This window comes from Coffea eugenioides, chromosome 2, assembly GCF_003713205.1.
Source record: "Coffea eugenioides isolate CCC68of chromosome 2, Ceug_1.0, whole genome shotgun sequence".
In the NCBI taxonomy this organism is placed as follows: domain Eukaryota; kingdom Viridiplantae; phylum Streptophyta; class Magnoliopsida; order Gentianales; family Rubiaceae; genus Coffea; species Coffea eugenioides.
Genome location: NC_040036.1, coordinates 18,310,178 through 18,327,883, shown reverse-complemented (window position 1 = coordinate 18,327,883; position 17,706 = coordinate 18,310,178). Strand labels below are relative to the sequence as shown.

At 38.3% G+C, this 17,706-nt stretch overlaps 4 protein-coding genes across 8 annotated transcripts; 2 read left to right on the top strand and 2 right to left on the bottom strand.

The window, feature by feature from the left end:
• Nucleotides 1–143: 143 nt before the first annotated feature.
• On the top strand, nt 144–5,592 carry LOC113762187 (mediator of RNA polymerase II transcription subunit 32). 5 transcript variants are annotated; one of them, XM_027305508.1, is made up of 4 exons: nt 144–254; nt 1,155–1,682; nt 4,577–4,628; nt 5,528–5,592. In XM_027305508.1, exon 2 carries the CDS (start codon nt 1,218–1,220, stop codon nt 1,680–1,682), a length of 465 nt encoding a protein of 154 aa, XP_027161309.1. In that variant the 5' UTR covers nt 144–254; nt 1,155–1,217; the 3' UTR covers nt 4,577–4,628; nt 5,528–5,592. The 5 variants fall into 5 exon arrangements, with proteins under 5 accessions (XP_027161309.1, XP_027161311.1, XP_027161310.1 ...); XM_027305512.1 differs by having other exon boundaries at nt 145–254; nt 1,241–1,682; XM_027305510.1 differs by lacking the exons at nt 4,577–4,628; nt 5,528–5,592 and adding an exon at nt 2,764–2,940.
• On the top strand, nt 3,752–8,632 carry LOC113758579 (dehydrodolichyl diphosphate synthase complex subunit NUS1-like). Its single transcript, XM_027301367.1, has 9 exons — nt 3,752–3,903; nt 4,577–4,628; nt 5,108–5,163; nt 5,528–5,706; nt 5,807–5,868; nt 6,482–6,668; nt 6,781–6,877; nt 7,387–7,469; nt 8,243–8,632. Exons 1-9 carry the CDS (start codon nt 3,752–3,754, stop codon nt 8,248–8,250), a joined length of 876 nt encoding a protein of 291 aa, XP_027157168.1. The 3' UTR covers nt 8,251–8,632.
• Nucleotides 8,633–8,774: 142 nt separating this feature from the next.
• Nucleotides 8,775–12,730, bottom strand: LOC113758566 (ATP-dependent Clp protease proteolytic subunit 6, chloroplastic-like). Its single transcript, XM_027301363.1, has 9 exons — nt 12,471–12,730; nt 12,301–12,377; nt 12,025–12,097; nt 10,832–11,033; nt 10,674–10,739; nt 10,324–10,464; nt 9,916–9,969; nt 9,487–9,579; nt 8,775–9,323 (listed from the first exon to the last, which is right to left on the bottom strand). Exons 1-9 carry the CDS (start codon nt 12,728–12,730, stop codon nt 9,276–9,278), a joined length of 1,014 nt encoding a protein of 337 aa, XP_027157164.1. The 3' UTR covers nt 8,775–9,275.
• A 1,849-nt stretch (nt 12,731–14,579) lies between these two features.
• On the bottom strand, nt 14,580–15,832 carry LOC113763802 (BURP domain-containing protein BNM2A-like). The gene is made up of 2 exons (XM_027307745.1): nt 15,743–15,832; nt 14,580–15,553 (listed from the first exon to the last, which is right to left on the bottom strand). Exons 1-2 carry the CDS (start codon nt 15,797–15,799, stop codon nt 14,645–14,647), a joined length of 966 nt encoding a protein of 321 aa, XP_027163546.1. The 5' UTR covers nt 15,800–15,832; the 3' UTR covers nt 14,580–14,644.
• Between the last annotated feature and the right edge of the window lie 1,874 nt (nt 15,833–17,706).

Here is a 17,706-nt window from a genome sequence, read left to right as displayed (position 1 = left end):
GGATTGGGTCCAAGCCTAGCGGCATAGGTTTCGGATCCATACTAGCCCGGTAACGTGAATGTGCGTTGCGGGTATTGTTATTTTTTACCTTTCTTTAAAAAAAATTTTTTTTTTTTGGTTAGCAAATTTTTATTTTTAGGAGCGATGGAATGAGTTCCCCATTTCCTATTTTCTTTTCAATAACTGGAGCTATTTGTAGTTGGGCGGTACGTACAAAGAACAATAGAAAACGTATTCTGGGTTCGGCTTCTTTTGTGAGTTCACAGATCTCTGTTGTTTTTTTTTTCCTTTTCTTTTTTTGTTACTCTTTTTTTGTTTTGGGGCTAAGCATTGAAGCTTTGCTTGTTGATTTGATTGATAATAGCCTCTCTATTTTAGCATCTGCTGTTTGTTTTTGGCCTTAGATTACTACAATAACATAGCGAAAAGAGAAAAAATCAGCTATATATGTGGAAAAATAACAGAAGAAAAGAGAAGTTTTTCTTTGAGAAAGAAGCAGGGAAAAGATTTATGCTTGAGTCTGACTATATATATACATGCGCTTGTGGGATAAGCAGTTATAAGCTCTGCTGATACTAAATTCACTAGGACCTAGCCTTCTTGAGCACTGGATAATATCCAATTTTCAGACAACGAAAGGCACTTTTTGTGGGGTTTGTTTATTAGCCAGGTCCGGGCATATTGACTTGGTCTTTGCCTGTTGGAGTGAGATTTACATGTTGTTTGTTAATTTCCATTGGGCAGATATGAAGGTCTGGAGGCCTTGATTCATCTTTTTGGATATCTCTGTCTTTCATATATATAAGTTTTATAATGAGGTTGTGGCTTGTTGTGGGTTGTGTTCTGTATGAATAGTGGTGTCGTCTGGTGAGTGCTTGTTTGATAGTTGAATGGCTTGAGAAGGGGAGATTACAGAGGGAAAAAAAATGGGCAAGATGAGAGAAATCCCACAATTGTGTGGCTTGGTGAGGGTTTCATAGATCAGCTGATGGTTATCTGATGATGTGGTGAAGGCGAAAGGGAGGGGATAGTCTTTTATAAATTATCCGAGTCATTTTTGCTGATCTGTTAATTGCATCTTGTAATTTCAAACATGTTGTTTAACCAGAAATCTTCTACATATGCATTACGAACTTCATGTTTTGTAATTTTAGGAAATAATGCAGTGGACTATTTCCCCCTTTATGTTGTGACAATGATACGATGTGATTGAAGTGATGTTAAACACGGCACCTTGTAGGTGTTTGATGGACAATCATGTGGACTCCCTGAACAATGCCTATGAAGAATTTGTTGCTGCAGCTGCCAATGTACTTGAAGCTAAGGAAAGTTCTGAGGGTCAAAAAACGGCAGCCACTGATGCAGCATTGGAAAATTTTAAACAGCGATGGGAATTGTTTAGAGTAGCTTGTGATCAAGCAGAGGAGTTTGTGGAGTCTGTGAAACAAAGAATAGGTTCTGAGTGTCTCGTAGATGAGGCCACTGGCTCGGTTGCAGGGAAGCCAGGGCAGGCTGCCACAAGTGGTCTTCCACCCATAAGTGCAGTTCGCCTGGAGCAGATGAGTAAAGCTGTTAGATGGCTAGTTATTGAACTGCAGCATGGTGGAACTGCTGGTGGTTCTTCACATTCCCATTCATCAGCTCCATTTGATGCAAGATTTTCTGAAGATGCAGCTCAATAGGTAAGCATGAGCTTTTTGTTGTTGAGTTGTTTATATTTGTGTAAACGAATTTACTTGTCATACAATGTGATCATGTTGAATTGCTGAGTAATTGTTGAGAAAATTTAGGTGAATATCAGTTGTCTTGTACCTCGGATGCTCTCATTGTCACACATGGCTGGCAAATGTATTCTCCAAAATGAGGTCATTCAGATTGTTCGCTGATTTTTGTGCAGTAACATCTAGTAACATGCTGAGACTTATTTCTTTTAACACCATTTGAGCTTTAGTCAAGTGATGCATAATGACATTTGGGTACCTTCAATATTAATATGTTCATCTCTAGTGTGCTTAAACATGTGCATTGGTTGGATGGGCAATCTGTGGTTTGATCTTTATTAGTTCTGTTGAAATTGTTTTATCGCTGCAGATTTGGAGCTCATCTTCTTTGCTTTTTCATTCGTGTCAAGGTTAAACTTTCATTCTTATGCATCAGATGTCCCGCCCAAGTATTCTTTAGTTATTAGAACATATTGTAGATTGGCCAAGTTTCTCTGCCTAAGAAGTTAAGTTGGTGATATAACTAAGTCACCCTACTATTCGCTTGAGAATGCTTGTTCATTAGCCTACATCCGTAAGAAGTTTCACTGGAATGATGGTTTTTGGTTTTGATTTCCAGGATATCCTGGAATACACAGAAAGTGTTTTATTAGGGCAAGCAATCATTTGTCAGGAAAATGTCACGCTATGCATTATCTCAGTACTCATCATCCGAATTCTTAATCTTTGCCACCGCACAAGCCCAAGATCTAATTCGGTTATGTGTAAAATGACTCATATTGAGTAGTTTCATGAAATTTCCCACAGGAACACCTTTGAAACCATCATTTTTTTTTACTCATCAATATCCTGTATTCAACTGGAAGTACACTTGCTTCCATGTGTTTCATGGGGAATTTTCCGCTTTCCTTGTAACTTTGTAACGCAGACTGGTAGGATGCATCTACCTTCAGTGCTTGTTAACGAGGAAAAGGCTTGGTAGTCCATCTTAATAGCTCTTCCTATGCAATTGGAAAAAGCTTAGAACTTTTAGTGTTTGCAGGAGACTTGCAAAGAACCAGAACTGATGGGCACAAGACTTCTCTCCCGATGGCCTAGGAAACTCGTAATGGTGGGGGGGGGTGGATGGAAGTTGGACTCTTCCCTCGAAGTAAACTGTAAAAGCAGCCTGTAAATCTCGGGTCTAAAAAGGTGAAACGATGCATTTATTCTCGTTCAACTTCAGTTTCCATCGGAGTTTTCCACTACCAGAAGGGACCTTAATCGGATCATCAAAAAGAACTACTGATAGTCGTGGATCAAATTAATGTGAAATAGCAGGTGCAGAGAATGTTAAAAGTTTTTGACTTGAGTTTTGCCCAAATGCGCGAGTTATTCGACTTGACACCTTATGCGAGTGATGTCAACAAATTTGACAAGTCACGCTTTCCCAATTTTCCATTGTTTATGATACTACACCGTAGCATAGCCTATCTATCTGTCACCAAAATGTCACAGGTACAATTATTTAATGACGGGCTTTCATTTTTATATTTTTTATGTACATATTTTTTAATTATTCTTTTAACTTGCATCTTAAACTATATTTTTTTTATAAAGTTTTTTTAAAAATAGTAGTCCAAATTGTCGTGCCCACGCATAACACGATGATCAACATGGGGCATCTTTCCCAGGTTGATTTAAAATCTGGTACTTTCGCGCCTCGTGAAAAACGCGTCTTGGGTGAGAATTGAGGCTCCTCGTGACGCAAATTGTACTTAAAACTTAAAAGAGTGCCAGTACTGCCTCTACCTCTGCCTCTGCAATTAAACGAAACAAATTTCCGCAACGAAGGAGAAAAATGAACACGTGCCAGGCTTCCTAATCAAGCACATGATTTTCCACGGTCACCACAGAAACACGTACTCGAGGCCCAGGCCAAAACATCTACGAAAAGAAAGTTACTGGTTCGCATAAGAAAAAAAAGAAAAGAAAAAGATGATAATGTTCTGTAAAATAAATTCCAAGAGGTATGGCGTGGGGGGATGGGGATGTCGGAGAGCTGCGTGTTTGTTGGTGTGATTGACTGTATGTACGGGAACTTGTTACTTGTGGGTATGGGAATGGGAAGTACAGGAATCATTAGTAAGGCATGCAGTCGCAATGACGGAAATGGGGCAGGGACGGTTGCACCTCCTGCACGGTTAACGGTCCAGATTTCCCCTCAAAAATTTGTGCGACTGAGATAACAAGTTGTAACTCGATTTTCGCGCTGTGTGTGGGATCCATCACTATCTGTTGTGAAAATACATCCTGTGAAAAAAAAGTTACACGATATACAAAGAAAGTTACGCGCAGCAGGTAAAGGCCAAGGGGCCCAACCCCACATATATCTTGCCCTCGTCGTCCCCGCCTTGCCGTTTGCACTCAGTTTTACACTCTCCCTGATTTTTCCCTCTTTTTCTTGTGGTTACTGACCTTACTCTTACGTCCTCCCCTGTTCTGTACCGCTGCTTATTCGGACAGACTCTTCAATTTTATTATCTGGGTTCCTTTTTTGTTTTCGTCAACATGTTGACTATGGTTTCAGTCCGGAATTTCTTATCTGGCAGCCATTCTAAGCTTAAGTTTGCTTTCTCACCAAAGATTCTAGACTTGGATCTTTTGAATGTGATTATGGTGCTTCATCAGATTCAATCAGTGTCAGAATTTCTCCTCTTCTCTTTTTCTTTTATCATGCCTTCTTTGTTATTTATTTTTTATATTTTCTACTTGTTAGTGCGTTAGATTTCAACTAATGACTGCTCGAAGATTGGTTTTTGATGTCATTATTGGTCTAAAAAATCATTTTTGTCTGCCTTTTTCATTGTTCACAGGATTTTGAAATATGGAAATGAAACACAGGAGCTTCTTAAATGGGCTTCCCGGGTGAGTGATTGAGGTTCAAGAATTTTACTCTTCCTTTTTTCTCAAATCCTTATTGTTGCTTTTATTTTCAAGTGCTTCTTAGGGGCATTTAGTTGGGTTGAGTTGTAACATGGATAAAAATTTTCTTCTATTGGAAAATTTCCATTCAAATATGTCTCCAGATCTTGGTTTTTTTTTTCTGGGCTGATGCCTCTTTGTGTTCATGGTTTAAATGCACAAAGTAAGAACTTGCTAACCATTTGAACCATTGGACGCCACTACCTTATTTATAAGAGCTAAACATGGTGGAACACTCGCCTTCACTCGATAAACTTTTTGGAATCACTTTTTCTCCTCAAAATGACTTCTGTGCAAGAGCTTGTTTTACCTATATAATGGACTACGAGATAAGCTCCTGGATCTTCCACTTGTCTCATGTCATTAGTTTGGGCTATTTTCTCTTTATAGGTGTCATCACTGAATCTGTTCTGGGACTATAGCTACTTCTTAATCTGCTTCAGTCATTTTACGCAATAGGCCACATTTGTGATGCTGGGTTTGGCTTTCTTTACGTGGTGATGATTGTGACCTTGACCAAGGGATAGCTTTCCTTATAAACAATATTAGATGATTCCCAGTCAGAACATTCTAAAAAGTAGAATTTAAAGTTTATCCAGGAAAAAGGGTAATTTATTTTGCTGTGCTGTTAATCAAATTCAAGCATTTTTCAATCTTAGTCAATCTCAAATTGGAGATTACTTGGCCTTATGATTGGTAAATGCTTGATATTTCCTTACTTCAATAACTAACAATATCGATTCATGTTGTTGTTTGGGCTGATTGGTGTACGATACTTTTTCCGTGTCCTCGGATGATCATTATTCTGTGGATATTCATTTGACTTTACTATTTATGTTTAGAGTGGAAATCTGGGTCTTCGTGCACTTTGGCTCATTCTGCATTTTGCCGTCACCATATGGTATTTCAAAAAAGCTAACGTTTCGACAAAAAAAAAAATATGGTATTTCAAAAGTTTTGGAGTTATTGCAGTGGGTTGCAGATATTGGTGTGAAAAGTGTCTGCCTTTATGATCCAGAAGGTAAAAGGGATATCCAGAAAGTGAAAATGCTTTAGAATTTACTCAACATTTCCTTTGGTAAGTTTCACCTGACAGGTGTGATAGCATTTTCCTGTTGCAGGTGTGTTGAAAAAGAACAAGGAACCTATCATGCAAAGATTCAGCAGTGCAAACTTGTCTGAGGTATCATGATCTTCATCCACAATTAGCTAGATCCTTTTCTACAAGTATTCATGACAGTATATGTCATATGTCAACCTTGTCAGTTCAATATTCCGTTGTGATGCATATTTTAATGAAGTAATCAATTTTACATATCTATTTTGTGTAAAAGACATTAGGGGCGGTTTGTATGCATGACTTAATATCTTATGTTTGGAATCTGCTGGTTCAGTGTGTTATTATGGTGAAAATGTAAATGAAGTTTTGATTTGCCGAGTTGTTGAGCCCAAGAGATGTGTCAAAGCCCTTTCTCCTGCTTATTGCCTGAGTGGTAATATTTTTTCAAGATACATGGTCTCTGTAGCCAGTCCAATTATTTGGATTGAAGAGTGAAATATTAACTTTGTAATGGTGGACTGAAGGATAATAAAGGTGTTAGGAAACATGAAAGGAAGCAACAGGATATGATTATTTAAATGGAATAGCTAAGTAACGCCTTTCCAAGTATGGCTTTAGTGGGGGAAAAAGTGTTGATATAGCCAATGTCATAGGTTTGATGCAAAGCTCTAGTTGAATTTTGATAAACTTGAAAGAAAGATGGTGCATAATAGACTTGGATTGTGATTTCTTGCAGGAGGCTGCTGTTAATGGTCGGCTTGTTACCCGCAGAAATCTGACTTTGGAGTTTGTTTCATTTGAGGATGGAAAAGAAGCAGTTGCCAAAGCAGCTAATTATCTCTTTGTAAAGCACTATGCAAATGGTACTAAGGAAAAGTCAGATTTTACAGAGCCTCAAATGGCTGAAGCTTTAGGAGCCATTGGTATCCTGTCTTGCCTCTTTTTGGCTTCCCAGATTTTCCGAACATTTAGCAGATATTTTTCTAGCATTGTCTGTGCAAGTTTATATTATTCTTGTTAGTATTGTCTTAACAGGTTCTGGAGGAGCTGATCCTGATCTGCTACTAATTTATGGACCCACAAGATGCCATCTTGGGTTTCCAGCATGGAGACTTCGGTACACTGAAATAGTGTAAGTAAATTAGTAAAGTGCTACGATGTTATTTTTATAGGAGTAAATTCCTCATTGCTGCTGTTTTTGTCAATTCTTAAGGTGCCAAGAACTTTTCTCGGATATGCTTCAGTGGATTACTTTGTAATAGTCCCACCACAGTTGCATCTGTTTCTGCTTGAAATTGTGTAAATAGACTATTGTGCTATTCTGGCCCGGTCACTGTGGTTTTAGTTCATTGCTTTGCCTGCTTTTTGAAATATCTTAGGCATTGGTATCATTGAAATTCGGATTTCAGGTAGAATCCCTATAATAATTGATCTATCCTGCTTCTTCCCCCTCCCGAGAGAGAGAGAGAGAGAGTGCGCGCTATTTTTTCCTGATACTGGCACAAAACGTTTTAATGCGACTTTTGTAAATCGCGTTTGTTTTGCTATAAATATTGACTATTTGAGTGTGTCAAATGCCAATTTCAGTTCTTGCATCAGAATGGTTCGCTTGAATTATTTCTTGTTTGCTGTATGTTGCAGACATATGGGGCCATTGAAGTCTATGAGTTATGGTTCCCTTGTTAAAGCCATTTTCAAGTACACTATGGTGCATCAAAATTATGGTAAGGTTCTTTCTCTTGATCTCCCAAATGACCTTCCATCATAACGCATGCAAAAAAATAAACAAAAACAAGAGTCCTAAGTAGGATAAAATAGAAGACTTTTAAATACAGAAGGAAGTAATTAATTCCGTTAATCTATTCTCAGAAACAACTGATGCTCTGGTCGCTGTGCCTTCATGTGGTCAAAAGTTTGAAACAAGTTTTCATTCAGGAATTTCCTATCAGATTAAACTGCTCGTCCGCATTGGCTCATTTAGAGTTTAGATCAAACCTTCCATCCCCCTCCTTTTGGGATCAGGGAAAACTATCATGTTATTCATCTCCATTTCCATCTTTTTACCGTATTTGGCGAGTATAATCTAATGAAAAATGGTGAGTTGTTGCTCTTCATTGATAGGTGGAGGCTGTGGTTGGTTTTATCATGTCGAGCAATGTGCGGTCTAAGTTAATAATTTCTGTATTCCAATAAACGACTTTGGGATCTGCACTTCTTGGTGTCTTAAACCTCATTTTTTATTAGCTTTCTTTTTTCTTTTTATGTCAAAACTTGAAAGAATGCTTTTTTATTGGTTTGTGGGCATATTTTGAATAATAAACATGGGAAACGCAAGTGAGCCTCGGTATAACCTGAATTTATTGTTTGGTCCGAGTAAGAGGGGAAGAGAGAAAAGGGAGGGTTTGGGAGTAGAATTCGAGATATCTTATGATTAGGTGGCGTCTCGGGGACACGATATAACCTGAATTTCATTGTGCTTGATTTCAATTCTTCCCAGGTTCATAAGCAATTTCATCCGCAGTGACGTCATCTTGTGGGACGAGCAGAGTTCGGAAGATGGACCTGACAGACGCTGCTAGTATGGTTTGCATTTTATTGAGAATGTTCTTCTTTGATTGTAGGACCAAAGTTAAAAGGTATCTATTGGCTTGTATGCCCAATTGATTGACCTTTTCGTAAACTCATCCCGTTGTAAACTCATCACGTGATGGAAAATGTTTGTACTCCATTTGCTCTTTTTTTCCTCTTAGGAGTAGGGGGTTGGGAGATGTCTTGGTCCTATGGGGTTGGGACATATATAGTTGGTGGCATTAGTTGAAAGGAATAATAAGAGGAAAAAAAGGCTTCAATTGTTTATCATGCTTCTTATCTACCATCGCAATTTCTATGTGCCTGGGAAAGAACAATTGACTCTAAATGTAAGAGATGTACTTGACAGCTGCAGCATCACGAACGTAAAACCACAAATTTCTTCTGCCCGCCACCACGCACAGTGCTGAATTTGCTTAGTGCAAGAAATTAAGAGGGAATTGAATGCAAGAAACCACGTCACTTTTGACTTATGACTTAATTCTAGTACAAACACGGCAGAGCAACTTGAAGAGAAGCACCGGCCGTACCAATAAGCAAAGATGTTTCATTTTACACCTTCGCCAGGTTCTATTCTTACGCATAACACGTCCAGGTTAAATGATTCACTAAGGTTCTACTGGTATCACAACAACAGAGACTCATTCCACGACTTCCAATTACATAAGCGATACAATATGCAAAGTGTGTTGTAAAAAAGCAAGGAATTTCAATAAATTTTGCTGGGGAGAGTTTGCAATTTAATGTCTCAGTCAACAAGATGTTCCAAGAAGGTTGCAAAACAAGCATTGCCTGGCACCTGCTAAATGGCACATGTCCAATGCCATGCCGTGCTGCCACTTTGCTTGTGCAACATCAAGCCCCGCTATGCTCTGCCGTTTTTACTAGCGCAAGTCACTGTTTGGAAAACATGCTATAGCTTCACGTATCACGTCTACGTTTTAGTATTCTGTTTCTAAAACCCCATCAATTAGACCAAACTCCATAGCCTGCAATTAAGATAGCCATGAAGAAATGCTACTTTTGCTAACAAATGTGGCAGCTACAGTAAAAAAAGCCGATGTTCTCAAACTAATTCCACTTAATGGACAAAGTCTTTTAATAATTTGTGTAATATAAACTAAAAGGAGAGGACAAAGCTAGCAGCATTACCTCAGAGACAGATAAGAAACGATCCCTTTCAGTGTACTGTTGCACTTTCTCAAGAGGTTGGCCAGTAAAACTAGCGTACATTCTGTCAATATTCTGCATTACATAACAATTTAAGGAGTGAAGAACTATAAGTTGACAGGTAGTAGAAGTACTAAAAGAAATTATAACAAGTCTGGGATCACAGATAAATATCATACTAACAGAAACCCAGCCTAAGCAATCAAAGTTTCATTGACATCAGAGGAGAGATGTTCTATACAAAGAAACAACAAATTGGTTGTTGGTTTCTGTTTTAACAACATGTTGGTATACCAAATCAGTTTTAAAACACTGATGGTTCCAGCAAAGAAGCTGGAAGAGCCAATCATAAACTGAAATAATTAGTGGAGAACATCAAAGTAAAGAAGCTGATTAGGAAAGAAAACTGACATGACGAGATTGAACTGCTTCATTCACTTGGCGCCTTACATCCTCCACATGTCCCTGCAAGAAGAAATAAAACCATTTGTGACGGACAGTTGATCAATCTTGCCAAGCATAAAAAATGGTTTCTTTATGTCAAAAGAAGCTAGAAAAACGGTGGTTTCTTTGTGTCGAAATAAAGATCCGCCAAAGATAAAATAACCTATTTATCATCATTCTGTACCATCCTGTCCTTTCCTTCTAGGAAATGAAGTTGAATAAGGGAAACCCAAGAGTAACAGAAAGTTGGTGCACACACCATTGCACTTTATAAGCTATTAAATTTGTTACTCATTCTCTCTCTTTTTTAAGGTCCATCAATGATGACATTTACTCCAAAAGCAGAAAAAATTGAAATAAAGAATGGCATTGTACCCCGCATCCACTTTGTGGTTGATGTATCATAATACGTGCATTTGGCATCGCATACCGCATGCCCTTTTCTCCACCAGCAAGCAGCAGCGCACCTTGGCTTGCAGCAACTCCAAAACATACTGTACCGACCTTAGGCTTTATCTGAGACAAAACAATTGCCAAAAGAGAAGCTACGCTTGTAAAAGCAATGAGTGAAGACATTAAACCAACTGCAAATCTTCTAATTACAAACTCTTAAAAAAACATCGAAAATTCAAGCATAATATGAGCTTTACAGAGGAGAAAAGGCATGCAATATCAATCAAAGTATAAAATCACTGACAGAACTTTGAAAGAGTAGTTATGCCTACCCAGGACATGCAATCATAGATTGCCAAGACAGAGTAGGTGCTCCCTCCTGGGCAGTTCAGATACATCTGATATGCAGAAAATGCAATACTGGTTATCAATTATTCATGTCACTCTACTAAAATTTTAACTTTATGGTTGATAGGTAATATAACATCACCAAAATATCAGTATCTTCATCAATAGTGGCCAGAGTCACGAGCTGTGATATAACTTGTTGAGCCACCTGAGAAGTAACTGGCTGACCAATAAAGATAATGCGATTCCTAAATAGGACAGTAGAGAGATCCAGCGGTCCCCCTGGTGTCATTACAGCCGGCATAATGGGAGGGTTCCCTTTTTTGGCTTCTATAGGACCATAACTGTAGGCGATGAAATATCATAAGAACATAGTGTCTCAAAATCAAGGAAACCATTCTTCACGTAAAAGATGATCATGAAAAATCTAAAAGAAACTTTGGATACTGTCCATGTCAAATCTGCACCACAAACAACCAATCACAGAGAATTAAATTGTCTTTAGTGATTAAGTGATAGTAAAGATACTAATGTTAGGCACTTTTAGAACAAATATTTCAACGATAAGGTGTACTCTGGTCCACTACAACGAGTTTTGAGAGGAAGCCCTGAAGCAAAATTCAACAATATCTACAAAGGAACATTTCATTATTGCCACCACAATTATTTTCTAGACACCACTTCATCGCAGATGGAGTTCCTTTTTTCACCCTAGCTAGTAGCTAGGCAAAAATAGCCTAGACATTTATTTCATGTGGGCATGTTCAAACTTAATGTACATTTTGCATAATAACAGCATAATGCTGCATATTTGAGATGGAGACAGCCACCTTATTAGATCAGTACAACAGTCTTGTATCTACTTTGATTTCTCAATAGTTGAAAGCCCATGAAATGTGGATGCTTTATGCCCCAACCTCAGAAAAAAGAATGCCATAACTTTTTCTTCCTCAGACAATAAGCATAAGATGGCTGAAATTTTTTAACTTAAAAAAAACCCCTAAAAAAATGATGGTATTAATTAGATAGGAGCAAAATCGTCCTTATGTTACACCTTTAATAGTCAACAATACTAAATTGTGCATGAACATTCGTTCCTTAAAGAACAATCCAGTCCCTTCATGAGATTCATAATAGTGAGTTCTTTTTGTCCCAAACACGCAGAAATGAATGAAACTTAACTGCTCATAAACACGTGCAACATTTGAAAAAAAAGAAAACTGCAAATGAGTCCTATATCAATAAAGACACATTACACACGTGGAAATGAGCATACATTTAGAGTAGGGACTAATATTTGTAAGCTTAATACAATACAAGGAGACGATAGACAACCTGGAATTCGAGCCAGCACAAGGATCATTCTGCTCATGCTTTAACAAGAACCCGTTTGTTTTACTGGATAATCCTGCTAATTTACCAACAACGTTGTTAAGAAACTGATTGGAACAATAATGAACAAATGTTCCTAAAACCAAATAAGGACCTGATTGTATGGGGAAAGAAGACAAGAAAAGAAAATGAAAAGATAGTACACTTCTTTCCCCAATGGGTATTAAAAATAATAAATAATTTAGGTTTATTATCAGTTCAAAAATATCAAACACTTACCAATTGCAGATAAATCAGCACAGGGATTGGGCAGAGCAGATGGTAAAGATCGCTTCTGATTCCTAAGAGAAAACAATCTATAAACAGAATTGAAATTATCAAAGTAACAATAAATAAGTGCAGCTTTGAGTATCAGTGTGTGTGTCTCTGTATTGTGAATTTGAGGATACCCGTCAAGGGATGACGCAGCTAAATACGGCGTCGTTCTCGGTGGATAAGAGACTCTGGGTGAACAAAACGGAGCTGCAATTGTTGAAGCCACCATTTTTCTGATTATGCTCTCGCAGTCTCTGTCTATGCAGGAACGAGAAGCAGCAGAGGAGACGGGGCTGCGTACCACGGCAGCCTCGACAAGGTTTGAAAGGGGATAAGAAGTAATCAAACTAAGAACTGGGCATCTTCGCAAATAAACGAAAGGTAAAGGACTCATGACGATAATTAGTGTCAACCATCGCCAATAAAACATTATTAAAATCTGTTAATCGAATGAAACCATGTAATTAGTTGGTGAGTATTTGAAATTTTATTAGGCTTATAAATTGGAGTGTATGTTTACTAAGGTTTTTTTTTCCTAAAGAAAAGAGGTTATTGGTAGTTTTTGAAAATTTTATTTTAGTTATAAAGGTGAGAGAAACTACTTAAATGTGAGGGTCAAGAAAAGATGAGATGGTTGTAAAATAAGATTAGTAAGTAATTGAACATGATAAGAAGACTTAGATATGTATAGCGGTAAGAGTCATAGAACTTTTAAAAAAACCTAGAGAGTATGGAATATAACATTACTATTCTTTTTTTTTTTGTAATAAAAATATTTGAGTAATGTAATTAAGAAAGAGTAAATCTTTTTTTATACTGAGTGTGTATATACTATTATAGTTGAATGCATGATACATATGTAAAATTTGGATTTTAAATTTAAATTTAAATTATGTGTCATGCAATAGTAAAAATATATACTCTTTCAATGTATAGAAAGTTAATCCATTAAGAAAACTACATAAGCCAATATTTTCTCTAAAAGCCACATTTATTGAAAAAAAGAAACCACATATAAAATCCTATCAAAGTATCGTGCCTATTGCCTTCTTCTTCTTCTTCTTCTTTTTTTGTCATTCGTCGCTATTTTATCTATATCTTATTCTATCCTAATCTATCGGGAGGTTCAACTGAACCTATGGAGGACAAATGGGGACTAAACCATCACCGGACCAAACGGATGCACTATGCATCCGTCTGAATTTTTTAGAAGAGTCACTCATTGTGGCAATTAGTGGGAGGCAAGATTTGAAACCTTGAACTCCCACCCCACCAAGGCCACCAGCCCATTGTTATTGGAGAATTGAATCTCAGACGGCTTCTTGACCGGCATCATCCTTCCAATTTGTACTGCGATAATACCAAGCATAGAGTGCAATTTGAACGAGTCCAGAAAGTGCTCCAATACCATTGGGAATCGTAACGTTGTAACCAAATTTGAGTGAAGCATAACATAACCCAAACAATACCATTGAGCAAATTAGCAAGCGATATGTACTTCACACTCTTTTTCCTTGATCACATTTTTCATAATTGTCAACGGTGAAATTTAAATGCTAACATTCAAAAGCATGCAAATTACACCAACGAAGATAGACCTTTGCTTCTCGGCGTGCTAGACGGCAAGAGTAATGCCAATTACGATGGCAGTTGCAATCGTTTCAGTCATGAGCAAATAAATGATCATTTGCCTTTCCCACCAATCAATCGGAGTGAACAAAGAATAATGTGAGAGGTAGATGGCCTCTATACTATTGATGGTCGAAACTAAGATGATTTGAGATTTTACAAATGAAAGACCATAAAATATCCACATTGCACAATTCAATAGGGTCACAATATAAGGGTTTGATCTGAATTCCGCAACTGATTTTGCTTCACATATTTTTAAGAATGTTGGGACGGTCGAGAGAGAGGTCGAAAGATATAAACGTTTCCAATAAGGAAAAAAGCACTTACCACTGTGCTATCAGCGTAAGCTCGATTAAAGTTTATCATTAACTTCTTAAATTAGTAGCGACTGAGAATCTCTAACAATTACTCAGCACAGAAGGATGCAACTCACAGATGTAGTTAGTAGAGTAGTTATCTAAACAACAGCACCACATAGATTTTTGCTAATTTCCCCAGTTCTGAGTTAGATTCCTGCAGACGATGAAATTTGCTAGTTGGCCGTCGCTTCAAATAAAAGCAAATACAAAATGGAACAAAAACAAGCCTTGTGGATTTGCACGACAGGTAGATTTCATTTCGGGAGAGTACTGGGATTAGCACTCCAAACATGTAGAATTTACAAAACTGGCTAAAATTAATAAACAGGAGTCGATGCAACCCACACAAGATTATTCTCTGGGAGAAAATGGCAAATAGGGGAGCCTCCGGGCACAGTTTTCAGGACACGAAATGCTAAATGATTAGGGTCCCAATCCGAGGTATCCATATGACAAACAGCTGCAGCATCCACTCTTCCTCCATTCTCGCCCACAAGCGAAACCTTGAGAAGCTTGTTATCCTTTTTAGTATGGCAGTAGAAGACTGCGTAAGGGTAAGGCAGAACATGACATGCTACCATTCTGGCAGGCGAGATCACTCGGGGTTCATCCTGGATTGTATAGTTCTGCAATATGCTAGAGGTTTGCTCTGTTAGGTGATTCGTAGTTACAACTTTCAGTGGGGCTTTTGATCCCAGGATCTCACGTGCAGAGTCAAGCATGGATTCCAGGGACGTTGCGCAAAACTTGGCGTCCTCTGTTGCTGATTTGAATTCGCAGTGGCTCAGTGTATCTATCATCGCTTTGGCTTGGCGGGAGTCTTGGGAAAAGGAAAAGAGATGGAGAAGATACGGCAGTTGGGACGATGAAAATGGAATGGAATCAGCTTCTTCTCTAGACAGTAGAGGGGGTCTGGCAGAAGGCTCTACGACGGGGAAATAGATTGGAATCCTGTTCCCAAGTTTGATCTGTTTGTCGGTGAAGAAAACCTTTACTGCAAGCTCGTACATATGATCTTTATCCGACGATACAGATGGACTCATTTGATCAAGCTTTTCAGGCACTCCATTTGCTACATGCTTGCGGCCAGGATTGTCGCTGTCTGGAGCGTAGATTGGAGCATTAAGGTTGTGCCTGGTTGTTTGTAGCATCTCGTGCGTCTCTTTATGATCATCAACATTTAAGGGTTCTTCAGCAATTTTCCTGGCTCTACTGCCACAAACACACTGCAATCGAATTCAATTTGATCAAAGTCATGCACACGCTTCAGATTCTGTAGCAGTATGAGATTCATAGCATAGCAGGAATTAGAACGAGCTGTATTGGTGGTAAGAAGCACTTCTAAACCATCAAATACTTGCAAAGCAATAAAGTAGTAGTAGTAGTGTTTTGCATGGCAGAAACAGAAAGATTACCTCCAAGACAACTAAAGCGTGAAAGATGAAAATGCAAGAATGGAGTCCAGCGGCCATGTCTGCTTTTCTGTTAAAACTTCCTTTGCTTTCTCTGTTGTACTCGTGGAAATGAAATTGTGAAAAGGAAGCGGTACTGCACTGCTAAGTTTTTTCTTTTGACCATTACTTATAAATAAGAAAAATCTTGAAGTTCGTTTAATACTAGTACATCTTCTGCTGACCAATTAAGCCAAAGTGTAAGCTTTAAATTAGTGGGAAAATGGCATGAGCCACATGGCTACTACTAGCTCAAGGCAAACAAGTCGCTGACTCATCATCAGAAGCTTATTTTGCAATTCTTTCACTCCGCTAACCTAGCACTCATAAACCCTAAATCCGGGAGGAAATGACACTTCAGAATGAAATGAGAAATTTTTTTTTTTCCTAGGTAAGTCGGGAGAAACTTATCGGCCAATCGAATAAAAGTTCACCTATAAAGAGTGACTTAAAAGACCTTCTATATCTAAATAATAGATACAAACATGAAAACTTTAAAAAAACCAGGAAGTGATGATCTATCTTATCTTTTAGTTTAAGTGCATCGAATGAGTTGAGTTGTATGTTGGATATTGTAAACAACTCTATCTCCGCAATTGTGTCCCTTTCCATGAGCAGGAAACCTGTCCTTACCGCTAGCGGATCAGAAGGGAGCTGATCAAAATTAAATGTTTTCCTTGTTGGTTTTCTTGAATTAAGGTCTCTTTCGGGGGCAAAAGACCAGCGGAACTCTCGTAATAGCAACCTGTAGCTTAGCTCATTCATGATTCAGCCAATGCAATTGTTGAATACCTGATTGATAAAATTTTTTTTTTTGGTTAGGTAACAACAAATCCAAGAAAGTGGACTTTTGGAAAGCATATAAAAGCTGAAGAGATCACACAAAGTATAAAAAAAAAGGAGGACACTCTGTCTGTCTGGGTTGGAATGCATCTGTAGCGAATTTAGCATTTAGCAGAGCATGCATGAACCTGTCCTACAGCATACATTATTTTATTTTTTATTTTTTTAAAAAAAAAAAAACACACGCACACACACACACGCACGCGCGGAAGTAGCAAATGCACGGGTAATGGAGCTGACCATTATGGCGACACGTTCAACGATTCTCTAACCGATGGGTGATGTTGGTAGTAACGAACGGAGGTGATGAGAGTCGACCACCGTGGACACGCTTCCGACTTCAATAATTTCTGTGTTCGATCGTACACTACAGCGTAAAATGGAGTCTCAAGCCAATTCTGGTACTCGGAATTGTTGCAGGAAAATTAATTCAGCTTCACTCACATGATCATGTCAATACCGGCATCGATGCGTCCAAATTATTGCATTGTACAAAAGTTTTTCTTTCTTATTTTGCTTAACGACATAACTACTACTGCGTCCCTAATAAATATACAATGATGTCAAATTGTGTTAGTGATTAGTCATGTTTTAGACTTGAAACGAATAGAAGCTCAAGGCCCTAGGGCTCATCATTCATGCCAGCCCGACAACTAAGACACCATTCATGAATCCTGTAATGAAACCAGTGGTTTTTTTTTTTTTTTTTTGGGAGGAAGAAGAATGAACCGGTGGTTTACTTATTTGTCAACCCCTACCCCACTCTCTTCCTTCTTCCTTGTAGCTAAGGCCAAACACCGTGGAGTGGAATCTTGATGATGGATAGAGTGCATCGATCCAACTGGCAGGCCCCCTTCCTAGCGGGGTGTGATGGAGGCAGGCACGAGCGCCAGGAGTGGATTGTCTACCATGCAATTGCAGATTGGCGAATCAGATCGAGCTATGACAATATTGGCCTGGTCTCACTCGCTTATTGGAAATTAGTACATTTCTTTTTCTTCTTTTTGTACGTGTGACTGTGGAATGGAGTAAATTTGACATTTTAAGTGGATACCACCTTGTCACGTTAGGATTGTCGTTTTTTA

Bases quoted from the DNA above. Each gene is read 5' to 3' on its own strand.
- LOC113758579 (XM_027301367.1), top strand. From the start codon at position 3,752: ATGTCGGAGAGCTGCGTGTTTGTTGGTGTGATTGACTGTATGTACGGG. The intron at 3,904-4,576 runs GTTAACGGTCCA...CATTGTTCACAG, and splicing joins ACGGTTGCACCTCCTGCACG to GATTTTGAAATATGGAAATG. The intron at 5,164-5,527 runs GTTTGGCTTTCT...ATTTATGTTTAG, and splicing joins GGCCACATTTGTGATGCTGG to AGTGGAAATCTGGGTCTTCG.
- LOC113762187 (XM_027305508.1), top strand. From the start codon at position 1,218: ATGTTAAACACGGCACCTTGTAGGTGTTTGATGGACAATCATGTGGAC.
- LOC113763802 (XM_027307745.1), bottom strand. From the start codon at position 15,799: ATGGCCGCTGGACTCCATTCTTGCATTTTCATCTTTCACGCTTTAGTT. The intron at 15,554-15,742 runs GTAATCTTTCTG...ATTCGATTGCAG, and splicing joins ACGCTTTAGTTGTCTTGGAG to TGTGTTTGTGGCAGTAGAGC.
- LOC113758566 (XM_027301363.1), bottom strand. From the start codon at position 12,730: ATGAGTCCTTTACCTTTCGTTTATTTGCGAAGATGCCCAGTTCTTAGT. The intron at 12,098-12,300 runs GTAAGTGTTTGA...GTAAATTAGCAG, and splicing joins TGCTGATTTATCTGCAATTG to GATTATCCAGTAAAACAAAC. The intron at 9,580-9,915 runs GTCAGTTTTCTT...TATGTAATGCAG, and splicing joins AAGCAGTTCAATCTCGTCAT to AATATTGACAGAATGTACGC.